General features: G+C 43.3%; 1 protein-coding gene across 2 annotated transcripts in view; it reads right to left on the bottom strand.

The window, feature by feature from the left end:
* Nucleotides 1-1,169: 1,169 nt before the first annotated feature.
* The window catches only part of adgrl1a (adhesion G protein-coupled receptor L1a), a 95,195-nt gene continuing 69,659 nt past the window's right edge, over nt 1,170-26,705 (bottom strand). For both annotated transcript variants that reach the window (XM_022210355.2, XM_051941608.1), the window contains 21 exons: nt 23,664-23,871; nt 23,187-23,451; nt 21,829-22,156; nt 20,216-20,509; nt 18,694-18,797; nt 17,559-17,744; nt 17,328-17,366; nt 14,776-14,956; nt 14,479-14,601; nt 13,356-13,564; nt 13,092-13,265; nt 12,311-12,514; nt 11,594-11,814; nt 11,217-11,283; nt 10,946-11,037; nt 10,631-10,799; nt 10,193-10,348; nt 8,924-9,020; nt 5,011-5,133; nt 3,542-3,559; nt 1,170-3,449 (listed from right to left, as the gene is read on the bottom strand). In XM_022210355.2, the coding sequence (XP_022066047.1) occupies nt 2,539-3,449; nt 3,542-3,559; nt 5,011-5,133; nt 8,924-9,020; nt 10,193-10,348; nt 10,631-10,799; nt 10,946-11,037; nt 11,217-11,283; nt 11,594-11,814; nt 12,311-12,514; nt 13,092-13,265; nt 13,356-13,564; nt 14,479-14,601; nt 14,776-14,956; nt 17,328-17,366; nt 17,559-17,744; nt 18,694-18,797; nt 20,216-20,509; nt 21,829-22,156; nt 23,187-23,451; nt 23,664-23,871 (4,169 nt within the window). In that variant the 3' untranslated portion in view covers nt 1,170-2,538. The remainder of the gene's footprint in view (nt 3,450-3,541; nt 3,560-5,010; nt 5,134-8,923; nt 9,021-10,192; nt 10,349-10,630; nt 10,800-10,945; nt 11,038-11,216; nt 11,284-11,593; nt 11,815-12,310; nt 12,515-13,091; nt 13,266-13,355; nt 13,565-14,478; nt 14,602-14,775; nt 14,957-17,327; nt 17,367-17,558; nt 17,745-18,693; nt 18,798-20,215; nt 20,510-21,828; nt 22,157-23,186; nt 23,452-23,663; nt 23,872-26,705) is intronic.

Genomic DNA, 26,705 nt, shown 5'->3' with positions numbered 1-26,705 from the left:
CTCACGTTGTGTCCACATATCACACTCTTTGCCTGCTGCAGGTTTAGGAGATAGTAAAAAAACGAATAAAAACAACAATGCCATGAATAAATCAATGTGAATAAATATTCCAAACACATTTGTAAAAAACGATAAATAAACCGTAACAAATAACTATAAATAAAGTGTAAAAGAAGGCCAACTCTTTTTTTTGTTGTTGTTGAAAAGGTCAAATAGATTTTATCTGGATGAAGGCAGTCTCAGGAGCCACTCTCTCTTGACAGCTAATTTTGCTTGCATAAGGTGGCATATTGGAAACATGTTCCTCCCAATCGGTCAAACCCTGCTTGTCATTTTCCTGGTATAGTGTTACCTCATGTCTCTGGAGGCAGACTGATTTCTCCCGTCCTCCTTGTACCTGAACACCACAGCAAGAGCAACTTCCATTTGAGGCGGAAAAGTAATGGCAGCTCTCTGAGATGAGTATCCCTCCCTCCCCGTCTGATGTGCATTCAAATCATGTCACAAAAATAGCCCGTGCACACACGGAAAGTCCGGTGCACGACGCCCACTCGCTCACGAACCAGACACACTGCACACACACAGCCAGCCACTCACAAACTCACACATGAAAATAATGAACTGTCACATTAGGCTCTGGAATAATGCTGAAACTATCTTTAAGAAACAGCAAAATGCAATATTCTCTGATAGCAAAACAAATCTCATTAACATACATGCGAAAACCCATGTTGTTAAAAGTATGTAATCTGGTTATATCTTCCAAGTAATACAAGAACAAACCAAGTCACTTCCTGGATGCTGTCGTTCACCCACAATGCTGTACCGTGCTAGTGATGCACAGACTGACATTTGACAACATCTATCTCGCTTACCCCGCACCTCCCACTGCCTTTGGTGATTCCACCCTGGGAATGTCAAAGGTCAAACATTAACAACACGTAATGGATTATATCACATAAAAATTGTGCCAGGATTATTTTTTTTTTGGTTCCATTTTTTCTCATTTGTATAAATAAAACCTATCACACATCTTAATCTCTCTCCGTCTCTGCCTTTCTCTTGCCGTTGGACAGCTAAGGAATTTCGCTGAACGACACACTGCTGGGGCACAGAGGAGCGAGAGAGCGAGAGATCAAGCAAATGGGGGAGAGAGATAGAGTGTATCATTCAGGTCACAAACTCCAAAACATTTTATTTTTTCTGTCATAAGTCTGTTGCAGTACAAGAAGTCATTTTCATAGTATTTATTACTTTTTGTTGCTTTTGATCATCTGGTGTCTCTATTTACATAGTAGGAATAAAGTAGATTCACGTGTGGTTCCTATGTACACGGTTACACCAATTGGTCGGCCCGCGAGTTTGCGACGTTCACAGTCTTTCTCGTCACAAAAACACGCAGGAATCAAGTCCACTTCAACTGGCTAGGCTCTAACAGCAAAGTACAAGGGGGAGGGGGGCAACACCAATCCACACTTTCAGCCCCTAGAGGATGTAGACCCAATCAACAAATTGAATACTCTCTTCAAAACAATAGCAAGGCAGTCATTTAACTCTTCAAATGCCTAAAGCAAACAACCAGAGAGAACAGTGGAGAGGATCGGCCAGTCTTATGGGTGCAGTATCTCCATCTCTGGAGGGGTGGTGCAGCTCCTCCTCAGTCTCTGTCTCCATCTCTACTCCACTTCTGTACAGAGTCGTCAATTCACAGCAAGAGAAAATGAAGGCAACTACACTGATTCAGCTCCCACTGCCTGCTTGGAACAAAAGCTTGTGCTCCCTTTTACTTAGGTGGAGTACTGTTTTCACTTTTGATGTTCAGTAATGAGCACTTCTAGATGAGTGAGTGTATGTGTGTGTGTGTGTATGTGTGTGTGTGTGTGTGTGTGTGTGTGTGTGTGTGTCTGTTTGCCGTGTGAATGTTCTAGTTTCTGTTCTGGCTCAATAAAAGATATTTTTGGCAACAATGAAGAGCTTTCTGTGAGACATTTTTAGGTTATAATAGTCTACTATATTCCCTGTCTCCACAGCTAACTACTCCTATCAAATGATGACTCGAAAAAGACCTATGGATGGTAAGAAAAGGAAATGAGATAAAATATAAAATGATATTCCCATCTCCGGAGGCAGGTCTGAAGAGAAATTACATTAAAAAAACTTTAACAAAGTTCGAAAGTTTTGAAATGTCCAAAAGGTAAAGGGGGTGGATTGGTACATTCAGAGTGCTGGACTTGGCCTTAGGGTACCAAAAGAACTGGAGGTGACTGGGGTTAGACAGAGCCGATGAACACTCTGTGGAAAAACACCCATCACTCATCTCCATAAAACAGGGGAGGGGTGAAGATAAAGGCTGCTTTTGCAGAGTCAGCCACGACTCCCCGAGAAGGTCATTCTGTTTACTCATATGTTAGTTAAATAAACGTCAAGAGAAAGAAAGGCAACCAAACAAGCAGAAAGTGGAGAGACGCGAGAACGAGACAAGCTAGGAGGAGGCTCTGGCCATCACATTAGTCCCCAACTTCCTCCTAAAGGCTCCAGTCACAGGCTGGTGACCAGCTGCATCTGTCCATCTCCCTCATTGTGGACAGGCTCCTGAACCTGGTGTCCCTCCCCACTAGGTCTCCGGGGTGGGGCCTGATGGAAGGTCTGCATGGGAGCCCCACGAGAGCCCAAGGCGGGCCTCCCAGAGCTGTAGTAGAGCTCCTCAGGGGGCTGAGCTGAACGAGGCACCACTTCCAGGGGCTCAGGACTGCTGTCAGGGTAGGGTGAGTCTCGCAGGTTGGTGATGCTGGTGTACAGGGAGTCACGAGCAGGGGAGTCTGGCACTCTGCCTCCCTGCCCGCCAGCACTCTGGCCACTGTGGCCGCTGTGGCCCAGGCTCTCTGTGAGGTCGGCCGTGTAGCTCTCCGACTCCTCTGGATCGCTCTGGTAGAGGACTGATTGAGCACGCTGCAACAGCAGGGGCTCCTCCAGAGCTTTATAAAGCAGCTCTACATCCTGCGGTGTACGCTGCCGTCCCTCTCTCAGAAAGTCCTCATCTTCATCCATGTTTACAGACGGCTCTGGCCCAGCCCCCGTTGGCCCCCGACCAACCCCGCCATGAGGACGTCCCCTGGCCAGGCTCCCATACACTCTGTCCCCTACATCACCTCCACCTCCTCCTCCAACACCACCTCTCAGGTTGTTGTGCACAAGCTCAGAGATGATCATTTTCTCAAACGCTGCTGCATCTGAGAGGTTTCGTCGGATGCCTCCCCCTCCCAGCGTCTCTGAGCTGCGGGGATTGAACATGGGCGAGGGACTCTCTCCGCCGCCGCCACCGAGGAAATCACAGCTGCCCCCGCCTCCACTTGCTGGGCCACTGCGCAGGGAGTAGCTGTTGTTGAAGTTACCATTCAAGGGCAGGGTTTCCATTCCACAGGGGTCACGGGCCTTAGATAATGTACTCTCTGGACCCAAACACAGACAGAGGGTATGGGCATTATCATCATAAACTGAGACTCAAATGTCAGTAAGAGAAGAAAATGTTAATTACACTTACTTGGGTCACGGAAGGTTCCTGTGCATCCCAGAGAAAGTCATGTGGAGTGAAAAAATTGAAAGACAACAGCAAGTAAGTGCTCTTCACTGATGCCGCTACAACTGGATGCATTTGTTTTCAAGACATTTCAAAAGAAATGGTGTAAAAATATTCTCTTCTGCCCCCTTTCCCCTCTCTCTCTTCTTGTCACATCAAACCAACTCTTATCACACACCCAAACACATGCGCAGTCACATTGACTCTGATTTATGCAACTAAGTCCAGTTTGTTTGACACCATATTCCTCCAACATATACAGCAGATCTAAGTTTCAGAAAAATACTCGGGATATTTATTTACTACTGTCAGCGATACCTGGATACATACATAATTCATACAAAACCTTGTAGAGTAGCAGCAATGTTTATTTTATGAATTCACTTCCACACACCAAAGATGCTGTGCTTTTTCTCCCAAATTACCATCACAGCAAAGCAAAAGCCACAGCATCCTAAAGAGTAAGAAATGTGTTCGTATTTAAAATTTAATATGTAGCATGACTTTAATCAACGTTCCTCTACAGTGGTGGTGTGGGTAATTAGACATTCTAATGAAGTGCTCTCCCTATCCTCTACCACTCTCTTCTAAAAATGACTTGGCTGCCAGGCCCGTGGCCATCAGGCTTGACGTATTGCGCAGAGAGGCTTTAAAATATTTAACAGAAACGCTGCCTTAAAGTTCGGTCCTCAGACGCTAAGCCTGATACTCTGTGGTGGTGCACACTCAGCCAAAAACCAGCCACACACAGTGAATATTGGTACTGTAATGGAGCAATTAACAAAACATGTCTAATTCCGCAGTAATAGCCATCCAAAGAGTGGAGTGGGAACACAGATATGCGATAAAACAGCTATCAGGCTGTTGGAACGGTCTCATTTTGCAACAGAAGCAAGGACACACACACACAGAGACACTTAAAGTGAGTATTAACACCTGACCGACCTACATCCAGATGGACTGTCCCTACCCGCGGAGCTGTCAGAGTCCTTTCTATGGCCATCAGGATTCAAGCTGACTACTTTTTTTTTCTGCCTGGGAACACAAAAACCATCCTAAAGATTTCTGGCAGCCACAGCTGTAGCTAAACTCCTAATCAATTTGTGGCTGTTCTCATGAAGATTCGAGATCTGACCAGATGGCTGGTTAGGCTGTAGGCACTGCTTGGCTCTGTTCTGCTCAGCCTAGTGAATCCGTCTGACAGCTACATAGTCTGGGAGAAAAAAAGACAACAAGAAAACTGCACATACACACAAAAAGCTTAAACACACACATACATGCACATACTCAGCAGGAGTGAGGGTGCATACACCATGTCAAACTACTGACAGAATAACAGACAGAAGGACAGCAAGCTGAGTATGTATCGTATATACACACACACGCACTGACACGTCTGCACACACTGACTGAAGTGTTTATGAGGAGCTAACCGGTCGAGTTGAAAACCCCAGGTGAGGGCGGGGTGAAGCTCTCAGCCAGCAGAGTGTTGTAAGGAGAGGTACCGGTGCGAGTCTGCAACACCGGGTTCGTCAGGAGGTGGTTTCCCATGGTCGCTGCAAGACACAAACATTCAAGAAATGAACATAATCATAAACATAATCATAAATTTCCCTTAAACGTATGCAATAGGAAGCACAGAAACATGGCGCACGATAGGTGTAACGTTCTGAAATTCACATTTCCAGCCTCTAATAACATCTGGAATCATAAAAATATTTACGGTTTATTCAGATGGGGTTATTTTTGTTATGCCAGTGCTTTATGGAGTAATGCATTTCACAGTGCTGTCCTCACTGTTTATGCCTGCAGATTGTAACCTTTGAGTAAAAATACAATTGCAGGGGAAAGGTACTGTTTGGAGCATTGCCATTCTTTTTTTTTTCCTTTGGTTCCTGACAATGTAGTCAGATAGGGGAGAACAGTAATGCATGCCATTATGTAGTCTAAGGGTGCAGCCATTGAAACACAGTTAATTTCACAGTGAAATGTGAATGCCACTACAAGACAAATATAATTCAAAGAAATGGCACACTGAAAATGTTGTATAATGCCCATGTATGGCTCCAGCCTGAGGCAACTCGAACAGAAATGCCATGAAATTAAAAATAGGACAGCATGACAGAGAGTCGTCTGAGGCAAAGTGCAACCTTCAGGTCTCCAGCCTACCGTTCATCACGCAGCAAGGGAGCTGGGAATTCTAAAAAAGTAAAATATGCACTCGCACACAGCTATTTATTTGTCATTTTCCCTCCTCACTACACTTCCTCTGTCCATCTTTCTGGCATGCCACACAAAACCCCTCTCCCTTCATTCTCTGGCTTGCTTCGCTGTGTTGACTCAACCACATTTTCTCAGTTCCTCATGCCAGAATTTTTTCAAATACCACCAAATTAGTTGGGATTAGCTGTCTGTGTGTACCTCCTAGGAATATCCTGTAGAAAATTAAAGGAACTAGCTTTAAGTGTGGAGAAAAAGTAGGGCAAGGGGAAACATGGGAGGCTGTGTGTGTGTGTGTGTGTGTGTGTGTGTGTGTGTGTGTGTGTGTGTGTGTGTGTGTGTGCGTGCGCGTGCGCGTGCACGTGTGCGTGTGTGTTAGTGCGGCGTGCCTTTTCTTCTGGACAGATTACTATTGTCAGAAAAAGATTGTGGTTCATACAGAAGTGAAGTGGGGAAATCAAAGAGATCTGAGATACCAGTGATAGCGATGCAGCATCTCTCCTCCAGATTTTCCCTTTTTAATTACTGCTCCATGATAGCGCCTTACTCTCTGTCTCCCTTTTCCCCTCCCTCCTTGCCGCACTCCCTTTCGTCTTTCACTTTCTGCCAAACTTTTCTCAGAAGCACAGAAAATAAAGGCTTCACAGCACAGTTGTTTGTGTTTGACAGTGCACCATGGAATGATCCACATAGTGTGTCTCCTCCAGGCCTGGTGATTGCTCTATCGTGACGAAAAGCCCCGGAAACCGACCCACCCGGCCACACACACACACACGCACACAGACAGACTTAATACACACACCTCTCATCCATCCAGCTCACTCAGAGCACACCTCTTCCTCATCCCCTGCCTTGCTCCTGTCACTCTCCTCAATTAGAATAATTACCCCCTGTTCGCTCACACGCTAATCAGTTCATTAAAAACAAAATGGATGAAATTAGCATAGAGAGTGACGGCTGATTTAGCAACTGCTTCTGTGTCATGATCAACACCCCCCAGCCCAATCTGGAACCTGAGCCAACCTTGATCGTCTCAGTGTCACTGATTGCTGCAGCAGTGACGTGATCAGTTACTGAGGCTGGGACACGCATTTTTCATGTCCTGAGATCTTAAATAATTGCTAGAGTATTATTCATGTACCATGTGCTCAGAGGGGACTACATGAGTTAGAGGCAAAGAAATCACGGTGTATACATACTGTAGTGACCTGCTGTGACAGACGAGCGAGACCTGATCTCGTTATCTGAACGTTTATTAAAACCTTAACACAGACTACTGTGGGCTGTAGCCAACGCCAAAACAACACTGAAAAACCCTGATTTTAATTCTAGAACTAGCTGCCGTCCCCAGCTCTCTCTCTCTCAGTCCGCACACACACACACACACACACACACACACACACACACACATACACACACACACACACACTGCTGACTCTCCCAATCAGAACTGAGCCGACCAAACATGGCACATTCACTGACACTATGTAAATTTTGAACTGAACAACAACACTGAAATCTCAACATCACAACATATCAGTCCATTACAGTACAGCATGGTGTATTTAGTTACGATCAGTCTCATAGAAGGGCAAAATGTTGGGAGAACACAGTTGAAAATTGTATATAAATGTGTATACACACACACACACACACACACACACACATATATATATATATATATATATATAATATCCATAAGGGCAGAAAATTTTAAAAGATTCTATTCAACATTACAAAAGTAACTTTGTGCAAAAACTGCATCTTAAAAGAGCATTTCCTCTTTCAGTGACACAAGCATTGCACAAATAATGAGCAAATTGTCAAAATTTAAAACTGTTTAAGGAGGTCGATCACGAAAATTCATTGACACCCCATATTCTTCCTCATCTGATATATACACTACCATTCAAAAAATTTGGGAAAGCCAGACAATTTCATGTTTTCCGTGAAAACTCACACTTTTATTCATGTGCTAACATAATTGCACATGGGTTTTCTAATCATCAATTAGCCTTTCAACACCATTAGCAAACACAGTGTAGCATTAGAACACAGGAGTAATGGGTGCTGGAAATGTTCCTCTGTACCTCTATGTAGATATTCCATTAAAAATTAGCCGTTTCCAGCAACAATAGTCATTTACCACATTAGCAATGTCTGTGCTGTATTTCTGATTAATTTAATGTTATCTTCATTGAAAAAATGTTTTTTTAAAAAAAAATAAGGATGTGTATATATATATATATATATATATATATATATATATATATATATATATATATATATGTATATGACTTTAGCCAGCCTCAATTTTAAACTGTGTACTCCCAACATTTTGCATTCTATGAGATTTTTTTCTCTGTAACTGTGCCAAAACATGCAATTCGCACTGCCACCATGACACAACATATTGCAACACTGATGGTTAGTCTGCATCCCTGCTCAAAATTTTTTAATTGAAAAATTGAAATTCACAAAGGCAAATTAACAAATAAAGCAGGAGACAAATGGCTCTTCTTCCATCTCAAAAAGTTCCCTGGAAATAGCTGCACAACCGCTTCTGAGGGTAATGGAAAGTTAAAAAACAATTTATGATCTACGTGATGTGGTCAAGTGGCTTCTCTGCCTTTTTTTGAGTTTGATTACACCTAAATCTGCTTAATTACAAAAGCTGGAGCTCATTTGAGAGATTCATGCACAAACATGAACTCACTTAAACCGACTACACACATATTTACATAACAGAGCAGCTGAGCTCCATATATTTTTGCTGCTGCTAAGTGCTTTCACTGACCAGCAGCTGCTGCTACACTGCACACTGAAACACGCCAGCCACCAACTGATTCTCCACCATTATGTTATTCAGCTTACAATGCTACTGCTACTAACTGGCATTTGCTGGCTGTCTCAATAGCTGCAAGGCAAATTGCATCAATATACGAACATACATTTCATCATCCTGTGGTTCTAATGTTTTTCTGTGTCCACTCCATTACCATGGTTTATTTATGTATTTTGTTGTGTAAGTCTATGTGAGCATGTTAGAATATACGCATTTGTGAGCATTTAAGTGTACATAATTTAATGACGGGTAAACAGAGCAGTGATCGGGGGAAGTCTCACCGCGGTTGAGTGTCGGGGTGCTGTTGATATCTCCCGCCATGAAAGAAGATTCCGTCTGCTTCCGAACCGTGTCGTTCCACATCCTGCGGATCCGACTCTGGAAGAAGGAGCAGGGCGCAGTGAGTGGCAGCAAACACACAACAAGTTAAATATAGAAGCACGGCGGGTAGACTTTGCAACTCAGTGGGGCAGCTGTAATCAAAACTGTAGGGCTCGCTCTAATCCGCAAAGAACAATAGGCAAACACGCCAGACAAAGAGACCGAGGCGTCGGGGTAAAGAGGCACACAGCTTTGTCATGTTATCATGAGGGGAGCTAATAAGCTCGAGATGTGTCGGACATGATCGCAGTCGCCGATACGATTGTTATTTGGAAGAATCTTATTACATTGTGGCAAAGCTTGTTTGTTGATTGTGTGGACTAATTGTCGTTGTTTGTGTATGTGTCTGTGCTGTTGTGCATATGCCAGCATGTACAGTATTTCCGGATGTCTTGTACGGTGCCTGTGTCTATATATAGTGCATGTACTTCAAAGGATATCTTTATAAATGAGTCATCTGCCCTGCTAAGCACAAGGCTGCCAGTAATTGATGGAAGCATTAAAGTAACATTTTTACAACAGGAGAAAGTAAACTGACTGATTAGACCAGATTTTCAACAGAACCATCTGATGGATGCATCTTAAATCATGATGTAACACACTTTAAAAGTGTCACTAAGAACGATATGTATTACAAGACTGCGATGTTTTCACTTGCTACACAGTTGACTTGACTGTGGGCAGAAAAGTAAGTAAGTAAATTCAAGTGCTTTGCAAAGTAATCCGTGACTCATTGATATTGATCAACAATCAAACCCCCACAGATACACTCATTTTGCGCTTCAGAATCTTACATAACAGACCTAAATTAAAAAAAAAATACAATGACTGCAGAGTGCGGAAATTTCACTTAATTTTAAAGCCATTTCTTTTGTTTTGACATCCTTTTTGACATCGTCAAATAAGTCACGCAGTATCAAGAGAGTTATTGGATTCAAGAAAATGGATTTGTCATTCCATTCCCCTGAAACAAGTTGATCAGTACAACTAAAATCAGCTTCCCAAACAGGCAGATTTATTTTCCATTTGTTCTAAAAAAAAAAAAAAAAAAAGCAAAACACACACACACACAGTAAAACCCAGTAGTGGCATGACTGATGTGAAAAGATGTTCGCCTGCACGGCTTTGTGTGTGCCGCTATTTCATGCGTGGGTCTGTTCTCCCTGCACCTGTCTGTGGGCCGCTGCATGGCGAGCTTGGCTGCCACTGTAGTAGCGGTTGTTGGCACGCAGGCCTGAGTTCTTCAGGGAACCGTGGGAGCTGTTGTTGGACGTGCGACTGCAGCAATAGGAGTGACGCAGACATTTACTGTACTCCTTATGGACCTGTAAAAAAAAAGAAAAAAAACAACACCATGGGCACAGCGGGCAGGTTTTAGAATCACTCGTAAACACAAACACTTAGTTTCAATAGGCTGAAGCCAATGTGGAGCAACGGAGGCTTTTATCGCACAGCCGCAGCAAAAATGTACCTAATGGACTCATTCTGAACATGTATGCTGAATATCAGTCAGATTTTTATCTATATGTCTACACAATATTTCACCTGGTGTTTCATAATAACGTCATAACAGTAAGCCACTCTTCAAGGAGAAATATTGTTGTTACCTTCTTCTGCAGGGCACAGTGGAAGATGAAGATGAACATGCCCTGGAAGGCGTTGAAGGTGGTGAAGAGGTAGGCCATGATTACCGTGTTCTCATTAATAAAGAGGAGGCCAAAAGCCCATGTCAGTCCAAGCAGGAAGAGCAGGACAACAGCACCTAGAGCCCATGACCTGATAGGCAAGAAAATGTTGCCAAATAATGACTTGATGAATAGAAACGCTGAAACAATTCAGAAACTGTCTGAAAGTGTGGCTTTTTAAGCATAACTATATTTTTCTTGAAAAAGACGCTGTCACATTGAATAAGCTGAACTCACTTGATGTTATCCAGGCGGCTGGAGTCAGGCTTCAGTGCTGAAGAGTTGCGGATCATTTTGTGTAAAGTGATCATGAGGAAAATGAGGTTGAGCTGAGGACAGAAGATAGGCAGAAATAACTAAGCGTGATATGAACTCTACAGTCTCCTCTAAGAATACTGAATTTGAACTGCGAATAACCTCACTTGGAAAGCATACTGATGAAATACTTTTGGTTTGACTGAAAAAAAAAGGGGAAGGGAATAATACTGTTTGACAGTAAAGCTAATACCATAATAACAAATGAAACGGGTCCAATGAAGCTCCAGATGAAGTAGTTATCCACTCGCAGCCAGCATCTGGAGTGGCACAGAGGAAAAGGAAGAGTTATACGCAACTAAGCCAACGAACAAACACACACACACACTCTGAGCCACATGCACACAGACACACACACACTGGCAGGCATGCGCACACTATTTCCCTGTCTCAGCGGATTATCATATGAAGGCTAATCATCAGGCTTTGGCTAAGTGTGTTCAGAAAACCCAGTCTGTGGGGAGGTGCAAGAGCCATTCACAAAGCACTACATATTACATTTCCAGCTGGGGGAATAGCATAATCCTACTTCTCAATCTGCAGGTGCAAAAGGCCTGTCTTCACACGTACGCTTTCTTGGTCCCATAGCTCCTGTAGTCTATGGCTGCTGAGATGCCCACCACCAGTGCGGGGAAGCAGTAGCCGCACAGATAGTAGTACTTTTTGCGGGAGTACTCGCTCTCAAAGACCTCCACCAGCATGAGATAGAGTTGCACACCCTCCAGACACATCCAGGAGAAGGCAGCCAAGAAGAAGAAATGCAGAAGGCCAGCAAAGATGGGACAGGCAATCTGAGGGTTCCAGCCAGGGAGGAGAAGGAGAGGAGGGATGAAAATATTAGGATGAAGGAGGAGAAACAGTTAAGATTAAAACATATAACTGAGCGGAAAAAAAAAAAACAGGAGAGGACAGAAAAGAGTCACTATCGGCTACCAGTACTGGACACTGACAGGGGGAAAATGAAAAGCTGCCCCCTGGGTGACTGGCTCTGTGCATATTATTGAGTGGTAATTCATTACACAGAGCAGTAAATGTTTTATAGAGTAACGTAATGACACACTGCCTCAATTTCAGTCATACAGTAAAAAAGTTAAAAAGTCACTTGTGTTATGCTGTAACTCGGTCATTTTAAAGTTGGAATACATAATAAAAACTAAACTTTCATTAGGTGCTGAGGCATGTCAATTGGGTTTTGAAGGAGGCTATGAGAAAATATTTCCTCTCTAAGAAAACAAGCAAAAACTAAACAGCTGTTGCGGGCATCAGCTTGTGTGCTTGCAGACTCACATGGTTTTCGGTCTTGTCGATGCCGATGAGGAAGAGCAGCTCGGCAATGAAGAGGTTGATGCAAAGGTTCTTGTGGATGGTGTTGCGGTCAGTTTGCAGGCCTCGCAGGAAGCAGAAAGTGGAGATGCAGATCGCTAGACACACTAGGGAGATGACAATCCCGACCCAGGTGATCACGAAAAGGATCAGCTTGTGCATCCGCCCCTGATATCAAGGATGGGGCAGCGTCGGGTAAACAGAAATGGATGATTGATGTTGTGGAGAGGTGTGTGGGAGGGGGGGAAAGGCAGGTGGACATAGAAATGCAGTCGAATCAGACAAATAGAGAAGGAAAATAAAGAACAAAGAGTTAGAAGAATGGGGGGATGGGAGATAAGCAGTGGAAACAATAGGAGGATGGATGGAAAGAGGGAGGGGGAGAGAAAGAGCCAAATTGCCTTATTTAATATTTGTAAATATATGCAAGGAGCTAAAGTGTGAAGACAAGAGACAAGACGTCCTGAAAAAAATAGTACATGACATTCAAATTCATGTGAATGTCAGCTAGAAGTAGAGGGACATGAATTTGTAAGCCCGTGCCTCCCTGAATGTCGGAGTGAAAGCAGGAAAAGAGAAAATTCAAAACAAAGAGCTTGTCAGCCTTGAGAAGAAATATTAATGTGCATGTGTGTGAGGGCGTGTGACTAAGAGTGAGCGAACGCTAATGCTCACGCGAACATCTGCATAAATTTTACCCGGCTCCCATTTTCACTGTGTCTCCACCACGCCCTTGTTTACTTACATCGGGCTCGTGGTGAGCCATGAGCACGGCAAAGTTGGTGAGGTGGCTGCAGGAGCAGGTGGTGTGCGTGTCGTTGGTGTCCAGCAGCCTGCAGCCCTGCGACGACCACTGGCCTGTCATGGAGCGCTCAGAGTAGTTCCAGAAGGAGCAATTCGGAGTGTAATAGTTGTCCAACTGCAGATATAGACACAGAGAGGGATGAAGGAAAATGTCAAAGGATTATGTATCAAGGTGTCGATTCAGTGAGAATTGGAATCAGGCTACCTGTAGGTGTTTGAGTGTGAAGACCACCGGCTGAGTGAGAAACACTCTGCTGGACTCTTTGTTGATGGAGGCAGCAATTACGTGGGAGTTGACTGCCAAGCGCTTCTTATCTTGGTTTGATCCGTCCACTTCCATCTTCACTGTGGCGTTCTCGGTGGATAAGAAGGATCCCAAATTTTTATACAGAATGAACACCACCTTGACTTGTCCTGCATATTGGAGGGAAACGCACACCGATGAAGAGGAACAAAAGTAAAATGAGTGAAAGAAATGTTTCAGGAAAAGAGAAAATACAGACAGAATAGTGAAGACAGAGGGATGCCAAATACAGCAATAGGGGCAGAATATGGTAATGGAAGCAAGAGTGGCAGAGACAGAGAGTAGGGAGTGACAGGGTGAGTGAAAGGGAGACAGAGAGAGAGAGTTAGTGAAGGTTAGAATGATGGTAAGGACCGTTTCATTTTGACTGGTGGAAGAGAGCGAGATTTAATGTGGAGGGCAATGGAACATTCATCCCTCAAGCATTCACAGATCTCTTATTATTCCATATGAATATTTCATGTGCGTTTGTTTCAATCATTCTAATCTCGTTCCCACTGCAGAGCTGAGCGGAGACAGAAAACAGAAAAGGGTAGGGTTGAGGGGGCCATGGAAAGGGGGAGGGTAGCGATCGAGAGGTGGGTTGGTGGGGGGATGACAAAGGGTGCGTGTGTGTGTGTGTGTGTGTGTGTGGGTGGGTAGGAGGGTGAGGGGAGTTAGAAACAAGAGAGATGGGAGAGGGGGATAAGATGGTGGAAAGACGGAGCGAGGGAATGGAATGGGGAAGAGAGAGGAGAGGGAGTGCTGAGATTGCTCTGTCAGACTGGGGCCGATTGTAATCTACACGCCTCCCCAGCTATTCTATTAAGACCGCTGTTAAGAAACCATCAAGAAAAGAAATTGTCTCAGCGCTTTTGTTAATCTGATTAGCCTATTATTATGAACCAATAACTTAGTCAACTGCATGCAGATTGTTTTAAGCTTCCATGAAAATGCAAATGGAAACATAAGAGAGTGGGCTGAACAGGACAGTGCAATTTTTCAGTCCTCGGGGTGCGGACGGGGAGGGGTGAGGCCTGCTGACCGTTGCGACTGTACTGTTTGATGGTGGAGGCTGAAAGCTGGATGGTGCTGTCGCTGGCGTAATCCTGCGGGAAGGACAAGTCCTGCAGCTCCATCTCTGTGTTTACAACATGCACCTCGAGATCTGATGGTGGAAAAACAGTAGGCAGACATTTTAAATAAAACCTCTTAGCTGTCAAAGACACACCCAGAAGGAATTTAGAGGCACAATCTGGAGGCACAGTTTCACAAATAGCGGTCTAAACAGCGCTTCATCTATATGTCTGCTGTAAGCAATGCAATTAATGATGTTTCTTACCAATGCTAGGGGCCCGGTCAGAAAAGCGATTCCCGTACATGTTGTTGGCCAGAAGGAAAGCTCCTTTTTCCAGGACGTCCAGCAGCATGGTGGCAGTGTGAGCCTGCTCTGTGCTGTTCATGTCCTGCCATGACTCCAGATTCTCAGGACGGAGCAAGTTGTCGACTGTTTGCACCACCGCCTAGCACATGCAGGAGATTTTGTAATATTATTAGCGTTAACAGTGTTAATAATACACTGCAAAAACTCAAAATCTTACCAAGTCTATTTGTCTTATTTTTAGTCAAAATGTCTCATCCCACTCGATTTAAGATAAATTCACTTAACAAGTGACATTTCAGCAAGATGGACGGACTCGTTTAAAGACAAGGCATCTTGAATTTCTTGTTAGGTCAAATAATCCTGACATTATCTTATTTTGAGTTGTATTTTATAAGAAAACTCAAAATCAGTTTTATACATTTCAAATTAGAAGGTTACATGTAAACAAAAATCTATTTTTAAGTGAAAAACTGCCATTTTTTTTTAGCATGTCTGGCTTATTTTAAGGCACCTAAGCTTGACAATCCTGGTAAAATATAGCTTACAATAAGTTTTCCCAGCTAATTTTAAGATCTCAATATTGTAAATATATCTTATATTAAGAAATCTTAGCAAGCCATTTTTACTTGTTCTATTGGCAGATTTTTTTTTCACTTATTTCAAGGTAAAAGCTCCTTGAAATAAGCTTTTTTTCCTTGTTTTGAGAGGGGCATTTTTTTCCAGTGTAGTAGCCTGTATGAATATTACTAAGAATACCTTAGAGTAAGGCACATACAATCTAAGAAATATATGTGACAAAAGAGGAACTAGGTGAACTAACTCATGAAAGGTAAAAACATGAGCGGATTAAATGGTAAATGGTCTGTATTTATATAGCGCTTTACTATACCTGCAAGGTACCCAAAACGCTTTACAAGATACGTCACATATTGTGTCACATATTCACACACACATTCACACAATGCAGACGCTCTAAATAATGTTTGTTTTTTGTTTTTATATTGCCACTTCTCTAGTTTCCATGAGCTGACACAAAACTGTAATGTAAAATAACAGCAAGGTAACACCTACTTAGAATTGTACTAAACAGCACACAGGGGAACACAAAATTGCATGTTTGTAATAGGATTGTTCTGCTCCTTGGTTTTTGTGTCATTTAGCACCCAATTCTGAGAAAACCTAATTCTGGATATTTGGTAACTATTTATTACACGCTGGTTCATTAACACCGTTTCTAGCAGTCTGTTCTTGGTTCCAGGAAGTGCTATTAGCTATTAATTAGCTACTTAGTAATTACCTGTTAGTTCTTGATTTGTTCTTCACTGCCTTGGTAATTTCTCATTTTGTACATTCTATTGTAAAGTTACACCACATTATATGAGCACTTGGGAGAACAAAGTCCACCATTCTACTATCATTTCCTAGAAACTCCCCACTCCCCTGCACTACATTTATTACTGTGCAATGTCAGACATATTACCATTCTATTTCACACTTACAATTCATTTAATGGCAATTTTGATGGTTGTATCAGCTATCCAATTTATTGGAGTAGCCTGCTTGATGAATCATGTAATTCTCTTGCTCAGGCCTCTCAAAATGAAGGATTGACTGCTGTGTAGAGTAAAGACTATTGCTGTTAAGAAAATGAATTTAGCATCAGAATGCACTCTGTCTGCTACACGAGGAAAAAGACACAGGGTGTTTTTGGTTTATCCTTGGATCAGCGGTTATTATCCTGAGCTACCTTGCAGTGAGGGACCAAAAAAAAAGGTACAGTTACATACTACACAGCAGCCTTTACATTCATCTTGCACCAACTGAGATCTGAAGATGCGGGGTCATATTACAGTATGCTGCAGACAGGTCAAGACACATAAAGACTGTGTGTTGCAGAGTGCTGCATTTCATCATTACAGAGAAGCATACACGAGGCCTTTTCATGATATTAGATTACAGCTTTCTCAGAACCAGCGATATTGCACAAATATTGAAAAAGCACAGTAGGGTGTAGTAACACAAACTGCAGCCTTTCATACTATAGTCAAATTACGTTTCAGAGTGACAGATATTGTACCTTATTGTGCAACACAATGAGGCCAAGGCCAGCTTTATACATTTAAGCTTTATTACAGTGCAACATTATGTCACAGACAGATGACTTCTTCATTAGCTGAAGCCATATTTCAAATCTATGTACACCATGAGCAATCAAAAAACTGTAACTCATCCTTTGCTGCTCTGGGAAATCCTTCAACATTTAAGAAGTGTACATGGCCGTGCCAGGAGTTATTCCAAATCTTACTCATGCTGCTCTTCAGCACAAACCAGAAATTCTATAAGTGATGACTCCAAAGGCGGTATCAATCATAATACGGAGCACTGAGCAAAAGGAATCTCATCCACAAACCTAGTCTGCTCAAGGATTTATCTTCCCTCATTTATTCTAAGTCACAGAGCAGTCCTACTCCACAGGCATGTAAAGCAGGCAGATAAAAGAGAAATGCTACCTGGATGTACGCCCGACAGGTCCGCTCTCGCTTCTGAAACTGGAAGGGAGAAAACAAAGCCTGGAATTAAAGAACTAAACAAAAAAAATTGTAAATTAAAAACCCAACAGTCCTTGTATGTGCACCAGAGGGGTAAATTCACATTAACCTCAGCCTTCCTTGCTAATGCTTGAATTAAATATTTTTTGGGAGTGTTTGTGTATTTATGCACGTGTCTGCACTTTCTTCTACCTTGTTGTAGTTTCGTCCGGCTGGCTCCTTGTTTCCAGGCCTTAGTGCCTGAAGCTGGGCGTCCAGTATATCCAGCAGCTGCTCGATCAGTCGGACGGAGGAACTAACGTCTCCAGCCTGGATCCGACCCCGTGTGTGGGTCACGAGCTCACCGGCTATGCTGGCAGCGTTCTCCCCACTCTTTATCTGCAGAAGAACACACATGAAACACACTCATTTTCATACAGTGATAGTGTAAGGTTCTGAAAACAGATTTGCTTTAAAATTGTTAAATGTTCACAATGAACACTACCATCACAAGACACACAGAAGAAAGCCCTACGTTTCCATGTTGATTGTGCAGTAATCAGATTTGCCTCCTTATTAACAGCTTTTCTTGTATCACTGTAGACAAACATGGCCACATCATGAAGCTTTTATTCTGCCTAGCGCGGCTTCACTTGCAAATTACACCCTTAGAAACCGCCTCGCAATTGCAATTGATTTTTGCCAAAAGGAGAAGGTATAATGGACTCTTTCAATGATGTTACTTTTCAGAGTGCTGCTATTTACCCTTCCAGGCACACGCACGCTTAAAAAACCTTTAAGAGAGCCGACGGTGTGCATGGCAAAATATTCAAAGATGTCTCCAGCAGAAATGTAGCTGCGTTAACACGTGTGCATTTCTTTCACGTTTTTTAGGACTGTGTGAAAGCTGGTCAAAATTGTTAAATGATCACATTACTGCAGGGGATACTGCATCACAATTTGGAAGTTGAAATAGCAGTCGTAAAAACCGCAGCGCATCATTTAGAGTTTAGCAATTGCATAGGTATAAGAGATTATTTTGAAGTGAAACTGAATGAAATTAAACTGGCAGAGCTGCTGCAAGCTGTGAGACCCTAAGCTGGATTTTTAAAAAAATAATTTAGCCTGGCTGTAATTAAAGTATATTAGTGAAAAAATAGAGTTAATTAAGCATTAAGAGCAGATGCCTTGTAATGAAGGGGCCAGTTGAAGTGAGTCTGTATTTTAATCAGGACAGCCTTAGAGATATGTTAATGTGTGCGTGGAGGTGGACGGGGAGGCCGGCCGGGGCAGTGGGGCAGAGGAAAGGGACAGACCCATGGCCAGAGGGTAGGACTCCAGGTCTCACCTTCTGGGCCACCTGGTTGACCCACGGGGAGGTGCAGTTACTCAGGTCAGGACCCCGTGGGTTCCACATGACCTGTTCCGCCAAGCACTGGAACGAAGCGATGCCTGGAGAAAAGAAGCAGAGGAGGGAGAAATTGGTGGGGAGGAAGGGAAAGTAATGGAGAGATAATAAGCATTAGGTGTCTGCAATTAAAGGGGAAAGTGTGGAGGAGAGGGATGAACACAAAAATGTAAGTGTGATAGCTTTTTTTTCTAACCACGAAAAATGGAAGGAAATGAATTTTAAAAATGCAATACTCCAAGTGTTTGAAGATGAGAGGGAAAACGGAGGTTGAGTAAAAGTCTCAAAGAAAATGGGTCAGAAGCAAAAAAGGTTAAATAATGGAGTATGGGGTAGTGAGAAAGTGAAGTGAGAGAAGAGGAGGAAAGAAAAACGACAGCAGCAGAACAGGGCCTTCATGCTTTTGAGAAGAAGGATTTAAAAGGAACACATGCTCACGTACCACATAACATTTACTCTGTGCACACAGGCACACACCAAAGACATCAGGTATGATCCCTCACTGTCAATAAAAACACCTGAAGGGAAGCACCTTCCACCAAACCTCATTTCCAGCTCTGCTTTTTTCCGTTCACTTACGAGGGTTCAGAGAAAGGACACCACGCGGGGATAAAACCAGAGAAGGGTCTATCTGCTGCCGCTAACACAAACAGCCAACATCAAGTCACAAAGACAAGGCGGGATAAAAAACAGGAGAGAAGAGAGACCACAGAGGGAGGGAGGAGGGGAGGGAGGGAGGGAGGGAGGAGGGGAGAAGCAGATCGGAAGAGCAGAGACGACAGAGACAATGCAGCATCGCTTCATAGTGGTAGAAGGATCAGAGCAGATGTGCCGTTGCATTTTATACACCCTTTTTCTCATTCCCACTGACTTTTCTCTCCTCTCTCCCGCTTTTCTCTATACTCGCCTCCATCGACCACAGATTAGGTTTGAGAGCTGTGCCAAGACGAGGCAATTAAGCCAGCTGCTAATTTAACACACAGAGAACATAAAGAAATGGCAAAATGGAGTGTAGAGAAAGATGGGGAGGGGGGTGCTTTTTTCTGTGACTAGAGGGAGTATTTGTTTGATGGCTGGATGTTTAGGGGTACAGTAACTAGCATGAAGGGAGGTGAAGCCTGTGCTGTGTGGCCTTTCATTTCACTATTCGCCACTTTCAATCAGCTCTGTTTCTGAGGGAGATGGCCCCTTTCATTTGAGGAGGACGAGCTTTCATCTGAGAGTCCTAGGGGACTGTGCCTACTGGTGGGACTGACGCAGGAACAGAAGAAGGCAACAGTGGAAAAAAAACAACAGTGAGAGCACAAACATGCTGATCACTTGAGTACATGCATAGATATACATTGCAAACATCAACATGGGTGGAGGATGTACAGTGCAAGTAAAACACCATATGTTGTTTGCTTCATGGAGTGGAAAAATGCACGGACGTTTAAAAATATACACATGCAGATGTCCTCACCAAGAGATCCTTTGGGACAAGGCCGGTCTACTGTTTCTCCTGGCTGTGTGGTGGGCCACGGGACGCCACGGACCAGCTTGGCCTCGCAGACATGTTGCTCTGGGCCTGGAGGAGGACGGGGTGGTCGGCGGGTCACAGGCACAGTGGCTGTGATTGGTCGAAGATCAGGATGCTTGTTGATGGAGCCAATTGGACGTGAGGTGGGGACCAGAGGGCGGGCAGTAGAGGGACTGGCGCTGGAGGTGAAAGGCCTGGCTGGAAGGGTGGTGGTCACTTGGGTAGTGGTCAGAGGGCCTAAGGAAACCCAAGCAATTCAGAGAGACAAATGAGAAACGGAGTGAGTTCGAGACTTCTCAGAGGATATAAGAGCTTTTTAAGAGAGCAGCAAAACCTGACAGCAAAAGCCAAAGAAAAGAGATCAAGAGAATGAAGGACACATGCATGTGAATGTAAGATGTCTCTCAGAAGCCAAGTTCAAAAGTTACTCTGACAATAATTGGGGTGACAAATACTTTTTTGAGGCTCTCAAAGCCTGCTCTCCAGAGAGAGGAGAAGAAGCAGGGAGGAGATGGCGAGAAAGCATCATCACAAGTCTGAGAGAAGTAAATAATTTATCAAATGTATCAGAGAAGTCACCATCACTAACAACCAAACCTAATGCGAAGATAAAAGCCACACATCACAACTACAAAATCCTAACTGATCAAACGCAGAGTCGGTGCACAACTCTCTGAGTGCTGCCGCCCGTCTGTCTCTGCCTCGTCTCTCTCTGGGCCTAATCTGAGCTTCATACAGGCCTTTATGCGGCTCAGATATACAGTACATCCAAACCACCCTCTCATACTGATGGACTGCCAAAATGCAGTGTGGCGTTCCCATTTCATCCTCCCCCTTATCATTTCGGAATGACTTTTTCATTATCCATGACACAGTGAAGTTGATATGAAGTGCTCCAGCAGTCATACCTGAGAGGCTGCTCTTTACTGTAACTATGGCTGGGAATGGAAAAATAATGATTAGATATCTGAGGCATCCAAATGTCAGATAAACACGTGCTGCATGGCCTGATTTAAGTGTTCCTGGATCAAGCAAAAAACATCATTATGCATTACAGCATAGCAGATTACTTATACGATGAAACATGAGTTTTACCAAATCAAACAACCACTCTCCCTGGACAAACACAAGACTCTCTTTAATGATCTCATGTTTTATAGATATGAAATAATCGTAAGAGAAATACAGTTTTCCGATTACATTTGATGATTTTTTTATGGATTAATCTTTGAAATTTATATGCAAAATACAGAATCTTTTCTTTGAAGGAAACACTGTGAGGTCTGTACTCCTAATATTCCTATTTATAGCACTTGTGGTAGTGTCAAGATGATTAATTTTATCAGAGTGTTAAGTGTAAATATTCATTTTACAATCGTATAGAAGTATCAGCTTGGTCTTACAACTTTACAGCTTCGTCACGGGTTAAACTTGGTGGTAAGATGTGATTGGAATCAATGGAGAAAATACATCCGTTTTATGACCATCTTGTATTTTTGCATTTATTAACACAAAACGTTTTGTTTCCATGTGCGTTCTGCAGGATCATTCCTTACCAGTGGTGGGGTCTGGTGGTCCAAACTCCAGCGGGTAGCGCAGGACGTTGTAATTGTTCCAGACATAAAGCTGGTTGTCTCGAGGATTGTAGTCCACAGAGGAAATATACTGATAGGGGTTGGGGAAGGCGATGTTAACGGGTTCCTCTCGTGCACGGTTGGTGTTGTAGGCATACATCACCAAGTCGCCTCCTGCCTCACTGTCATCGTCCTGGTAGACTGAGCGCACAGCATAAAGCACTCCACAAGCCATGAAGGCGTTGGACGCCATCCTCTTGTCAAAGCTGGTCTCCCAGGTGCCTTCAAAGCGCAAGGTGTAAGGGTTCACCTGTGGGCAAAGAAGAAATGCTTAACTCGGTCAAAACTTAATGCGCAAACTACTGTTCTAGATAGCTTGAAGTGACGCTTCAGTCTGTATATTCTCTTAAACATTCTTCAGCTTAAGAGGTTATACAATCTGATTTCCTAACATCAGTTTGCATTGATGCAGCTTGAAGATACGTTAAGTTGTTAGTTTCCCAACACAACTAATGGGGATCTGTTGGAAATACACCTCGACACTGCATAATAGAGACCTCCCTGAGTCTGAGGCAGGAAAAGTAAAAAACGAAACTCATAGACGTTGAAAGTGATCACTTTGTTGTTTATTACTTTGCTGCTCTATTATTCCACACTCTAATAGCTCATGCAGGGTTTGATATTTTAGATGGATAGTATAACTTATATAGTTTGAAAAACAATTTCCTGCTAAGGTCAAAGATAGTGATAATAAATGGGACCCGTCTGTCTGAACAACACATTAATTTAAGCTCTGTTTATGTGGGAACTTGCTGCCTGATTGCAGTTTTGTTTGTTAAGAAACAAAGAACTGACTGGGGTTAAAAAATGAATGTTGTGCAGTTTACTGTGATGGATCACATTTTTAAGTCTGCCAAGTGAGCACGGCAAAGATATGTGAATTTGTACTACAGTAGATAAACAGTATATCTAAAAAATATATGCACAGTACTATACATGGTTATAAAACACTGTCACCATTGTGAGATTAGAAGCTAGTGAATCACGCAATTTTTGAAATCACAAAACAATACTTTGCCCTACTATTGAAGATCGGTGCTTTGATATGATGAGATATAAAATTATGCCTAACCTTTTGCAGATTATGTTTATGTGACTCTTTCCTTTGTCCAGCAACATCTCTTCATCTTATTTGTCAGTGTGCTTGTGTAATCCCACGTGTAAGTTATTCATGTGTACGTATGACCTTTTGCCTGACTAGTCAGAGAGATTTTGATATAATCCACTCCTGCATTCATAATCCGCATCGCATCCCCTTCTGTGCACCGCTGCTGACCCACCTGGCTGACCACCAGCCGTCCGTTGTTGGATTCAGTGGCGTAAATCACCCAGAGGCCATTCTCATCCACAGCCAAGTCAATATCCGACTTCCCTCCCCAGCGGTAGGGCGAGGTGTCATGATAGTTGGCGTTCGTGACAATGGCTTCACCACTCTTGATGCGTGTACGTAGGTCATACTTGACTATGTTTCGTGTGCGTTCTTTGTTGTAAAACACAGCACCGTCGTACACAACAAAGCCGGTGCCATCAACTCTGTTGGGCAGCCTGTTGAGAGAGAACCTCATGAGTAGGGCAGAAATCCAGATGAGCAAATCAATTTATCTACTCTGCATGGCACAAGATGGCCTCATGGTGAGCACGCTGACACCACAGTGGGGCCATTCTGCTATCACCAACCACATCCACATGAAAAGCCAATTAATCAATACGGCAGCAGATGCCATTTGATCATCCTCGACAGTGGGAGGCGCGCTCACTTGTAGGTGGTGGTGGCTCGGTTCTGTTTGAAGTCTTCCCAGGAGGCGTATTCGTACAGCATGTCAGTGCGATAGGGGGTCCAGGGCATGACGTACAGACGGTCCCCAGACTGCAGCGGATCCTTACACCATGCCCCTGCCTGGTGCTCGGCCTCCTGCTGAGAGCTGGGCACCTGCACCCTCAGCAGCGTCCCCGGACACACAAATACTGGAGTAGAGGAGGGGTGTTTGGAGCGGAGAGGAGGAGAGGAGGGGAAAAAAGGAAGAGACACAAAATGAAAACAAAGCATTGTAGAAATGAAAGATATCATGGAGATGGCAGGGGAGGGAGAGAGGAAATGGGAAAAGGCCAAAGACCAAAGAATATAGAACAGAAGAAAGAGATGTGGAGGGGACAGAGGAAAGATGTGAGCAGATAAGGGTAAGTTGAGAATTGAAAAGGAGACAAAGAATAGGAGGAGAATGGGAGAGAGGAGGAAAGGGGAGTAAGGTGAGGTACATTATCAGATTTAAAATGAAGGAACATATAAAAGCTCATTTGTAGAAGTTCAGCATTGCGGTTGGAAAACGTTTGGATATGATAAATGGGAGATTTCTGGCTGCCGCTGCGGCTTAGATGTAGTCTCTAATCTAATTTATCTTGGCCTAGTTTTATTTGATTGTGCATTTTCTATTTCAAAGGCCTCTGTTTCTTTGCTCTGCCACTGGGTGGTAAAACAGTAATTGTGGAGCTTGTTTTATTAGGACTCATATTTGGCTCTCAGTCAAGAGTAACGCCTCAAAGAAAAAAGCATCCTGGGGTAAAGATGTGAGGTTGGCTAGGCCTCCCCTTCCTGTGCAACTGCAGCTCAGGCTCACACACTCATATGGCAAGCCACACACACAGAATAGACACCTGAACAGCAGCTCATTTCCAAACAGACACGGATGTAAACACAAAGCAAGTGGAAACCCTTACACACAATCCATATACACCAAACAAGTACACACACGCACAGAGGATGTCCACTTTAGGTAGGTGGAGGTCATTCACTGGGGACTGGTGTAAATTGGCTGGCAGACACTGTGTGTCCCTGCCTGACAGAGGGAGTACCCTGGGACCAACGGCCGTGTCAGGTGATCTATGAGGAAAGCTGCTGGCATCCTCACTACTCTGACATCACAGAGGTCCCAGCGACACAGAGAGAGGGAGGGAGAGAGAGAGAGCAAGGGCAGGAGAGTTGGAGAGACTACAGAATAAAACAGCTGAGGAGTCCCCACGTATTCCTCTGCCAGTTTATTTATGTGTCTCTTTGGCTTGGGGTTGCAACAGAACCAGACACCTGCTGGTCACCTCATGATTGAACGCATCTCTGAACTAATTGGACACTGCAGGGACATTTGGATACAGACGGCATGCACACACCAATGCACAGACAGACACAGACTGCTGCCACACACACAAGGACAGTACACAACATGCATGCACACACCCACACACAGGCATACATACACATGGACTAGTCTAGGCTCAAACTGTCTTGAATATTGCATAGGGTTTGGTGCAGGAGAAGAATCACAACAGAGATATGGAGGAGTCACTTTAGACTTTCGGAAATCCAGCTTTTTCTCTTTGCTGTCTGTCATGGTGTGGTTGGTAGTGCCTGGTGATCTGCGGTGCAGGGCCACTTAGGAATTTGCCTGTTCTGTTGGGTGGTGGTCCAACAGGGATTGAAATTGGCAGCCAAACAGAACTCTAATCAAACTCAGGCTAAAACAAACACTGAATACAGGCTCTTCACAAGAAAGAGGCTTGTCATGCTCCATTGTCGAAACCAAAATGTTTGCTCGAAAGTACTGACGCCTGAAGTGTTTGCTTTGCAAATATGAATGTGGCTGACGGAAATATGCAAAATAATGTTCAGAGCAACGGTTAAATCTGGCACTCTCCTCCAAAATATTTGAAACAAAGGCTGTAAAGGGTGACTTATTACGGGAGCAGAAAATTATGAGCGGAAAAAAAAACAACCAACACAAGTAGGACACTCCTTCAAGTACAATGCTACTGTAAATAAAGAAACAAACAGCATGCAGAAAGGCTCTGCATGTAGGTGACCCATAAACAAAGACAGGAACACTCTGCCTCAAGGTAGTATAAAGGACAAAGAAAAACAAACATGGAAACCTATTCTCAGCCATCAAGAAAAGCATGACCTGTTAGAAAAGTATTAATATGCACGCAAGCATCTTTCTCTGCTGTCACAACACAAAGAAACTGATAAATATTACAGTGCAGGAGAAGGCAGAGTAAATCCGTACATCTCACTTAACTGATTATCCAAAAAAAAGTACAGCAATAGCATGATTGAATAAAAGTTAATGAGTTTTTTGATTCAACTTGGTGACATCAAGTGAAGTAGCTGTACAGTACGAAACAAACCCAACATCTGTGTTGGAGGCTGCACTGATGCTGTCTGATGAGAGAGGCTAGTATTTACCATAAACTAAACATGAAATTATTGGATTTATATTTCTGAGTTCAGTGTTTAAAGATAAAAACATGGTAGTACATGATTGAGGTCGTCAAATTGACCTGTCAAGCTAAACAATGTAGCTTAGAGCAGAGAAAAAAATGATCTTAGCATTGTAAGTGTACTAGTTTTGTGCTTTAATAAAAATCCCATTTTTGTGTTTTTTTTGTGGATACCAGCTTTAGCCACTGCACTTCAGATCCTTTAAATCATGTCCAGATTAAGGCTTCTGATATGACAGTCATAAAGGTTTAGAATTGGAATGTTGGCAGAATGTGATGGTGAGTCATGACTTGCCATTACATACAGATAAGAGACAGAGAAGAACAACAATCTTTTATGGCCAAAAAATAGTTGTTTACTGCAATACAATTCACCCTCAATAAATGGTGCCCAAGACAGTTTCCACCCAAAAATACTATGTGATTCTGTTCATTATTGTACCTAACCTTCCAGCCATGTACTAAATTGGAACTAGTCTGTACTCTTTTGAGCTCATCACCCCAATAAAACCGCGGTGCAGCAGAGACTA

Source organism: Acanthochromis polyacanthus, chromosome 21, assembly GCF_021347895.1.
Source record: "Acanthochromis polyacanthus isolate Apoly-LR-REF ecotype Palm Island chromosome 21, KAUST_Apoly_ChrSc, whole genome shotgun sequence".
In the NCBI taxonomy this organism is placed as follows: domain Eukaryota; kingdom Metazoa; phylum Chordata; class Actinopteri; family Pomacentridae; genus Acanthochromis; species Acanthochromis polyacanthus.
Note: the sequence above shows the minus strand (reverse complement) of the source record. Positions and strands in the feature narration are given on the sequence as shown.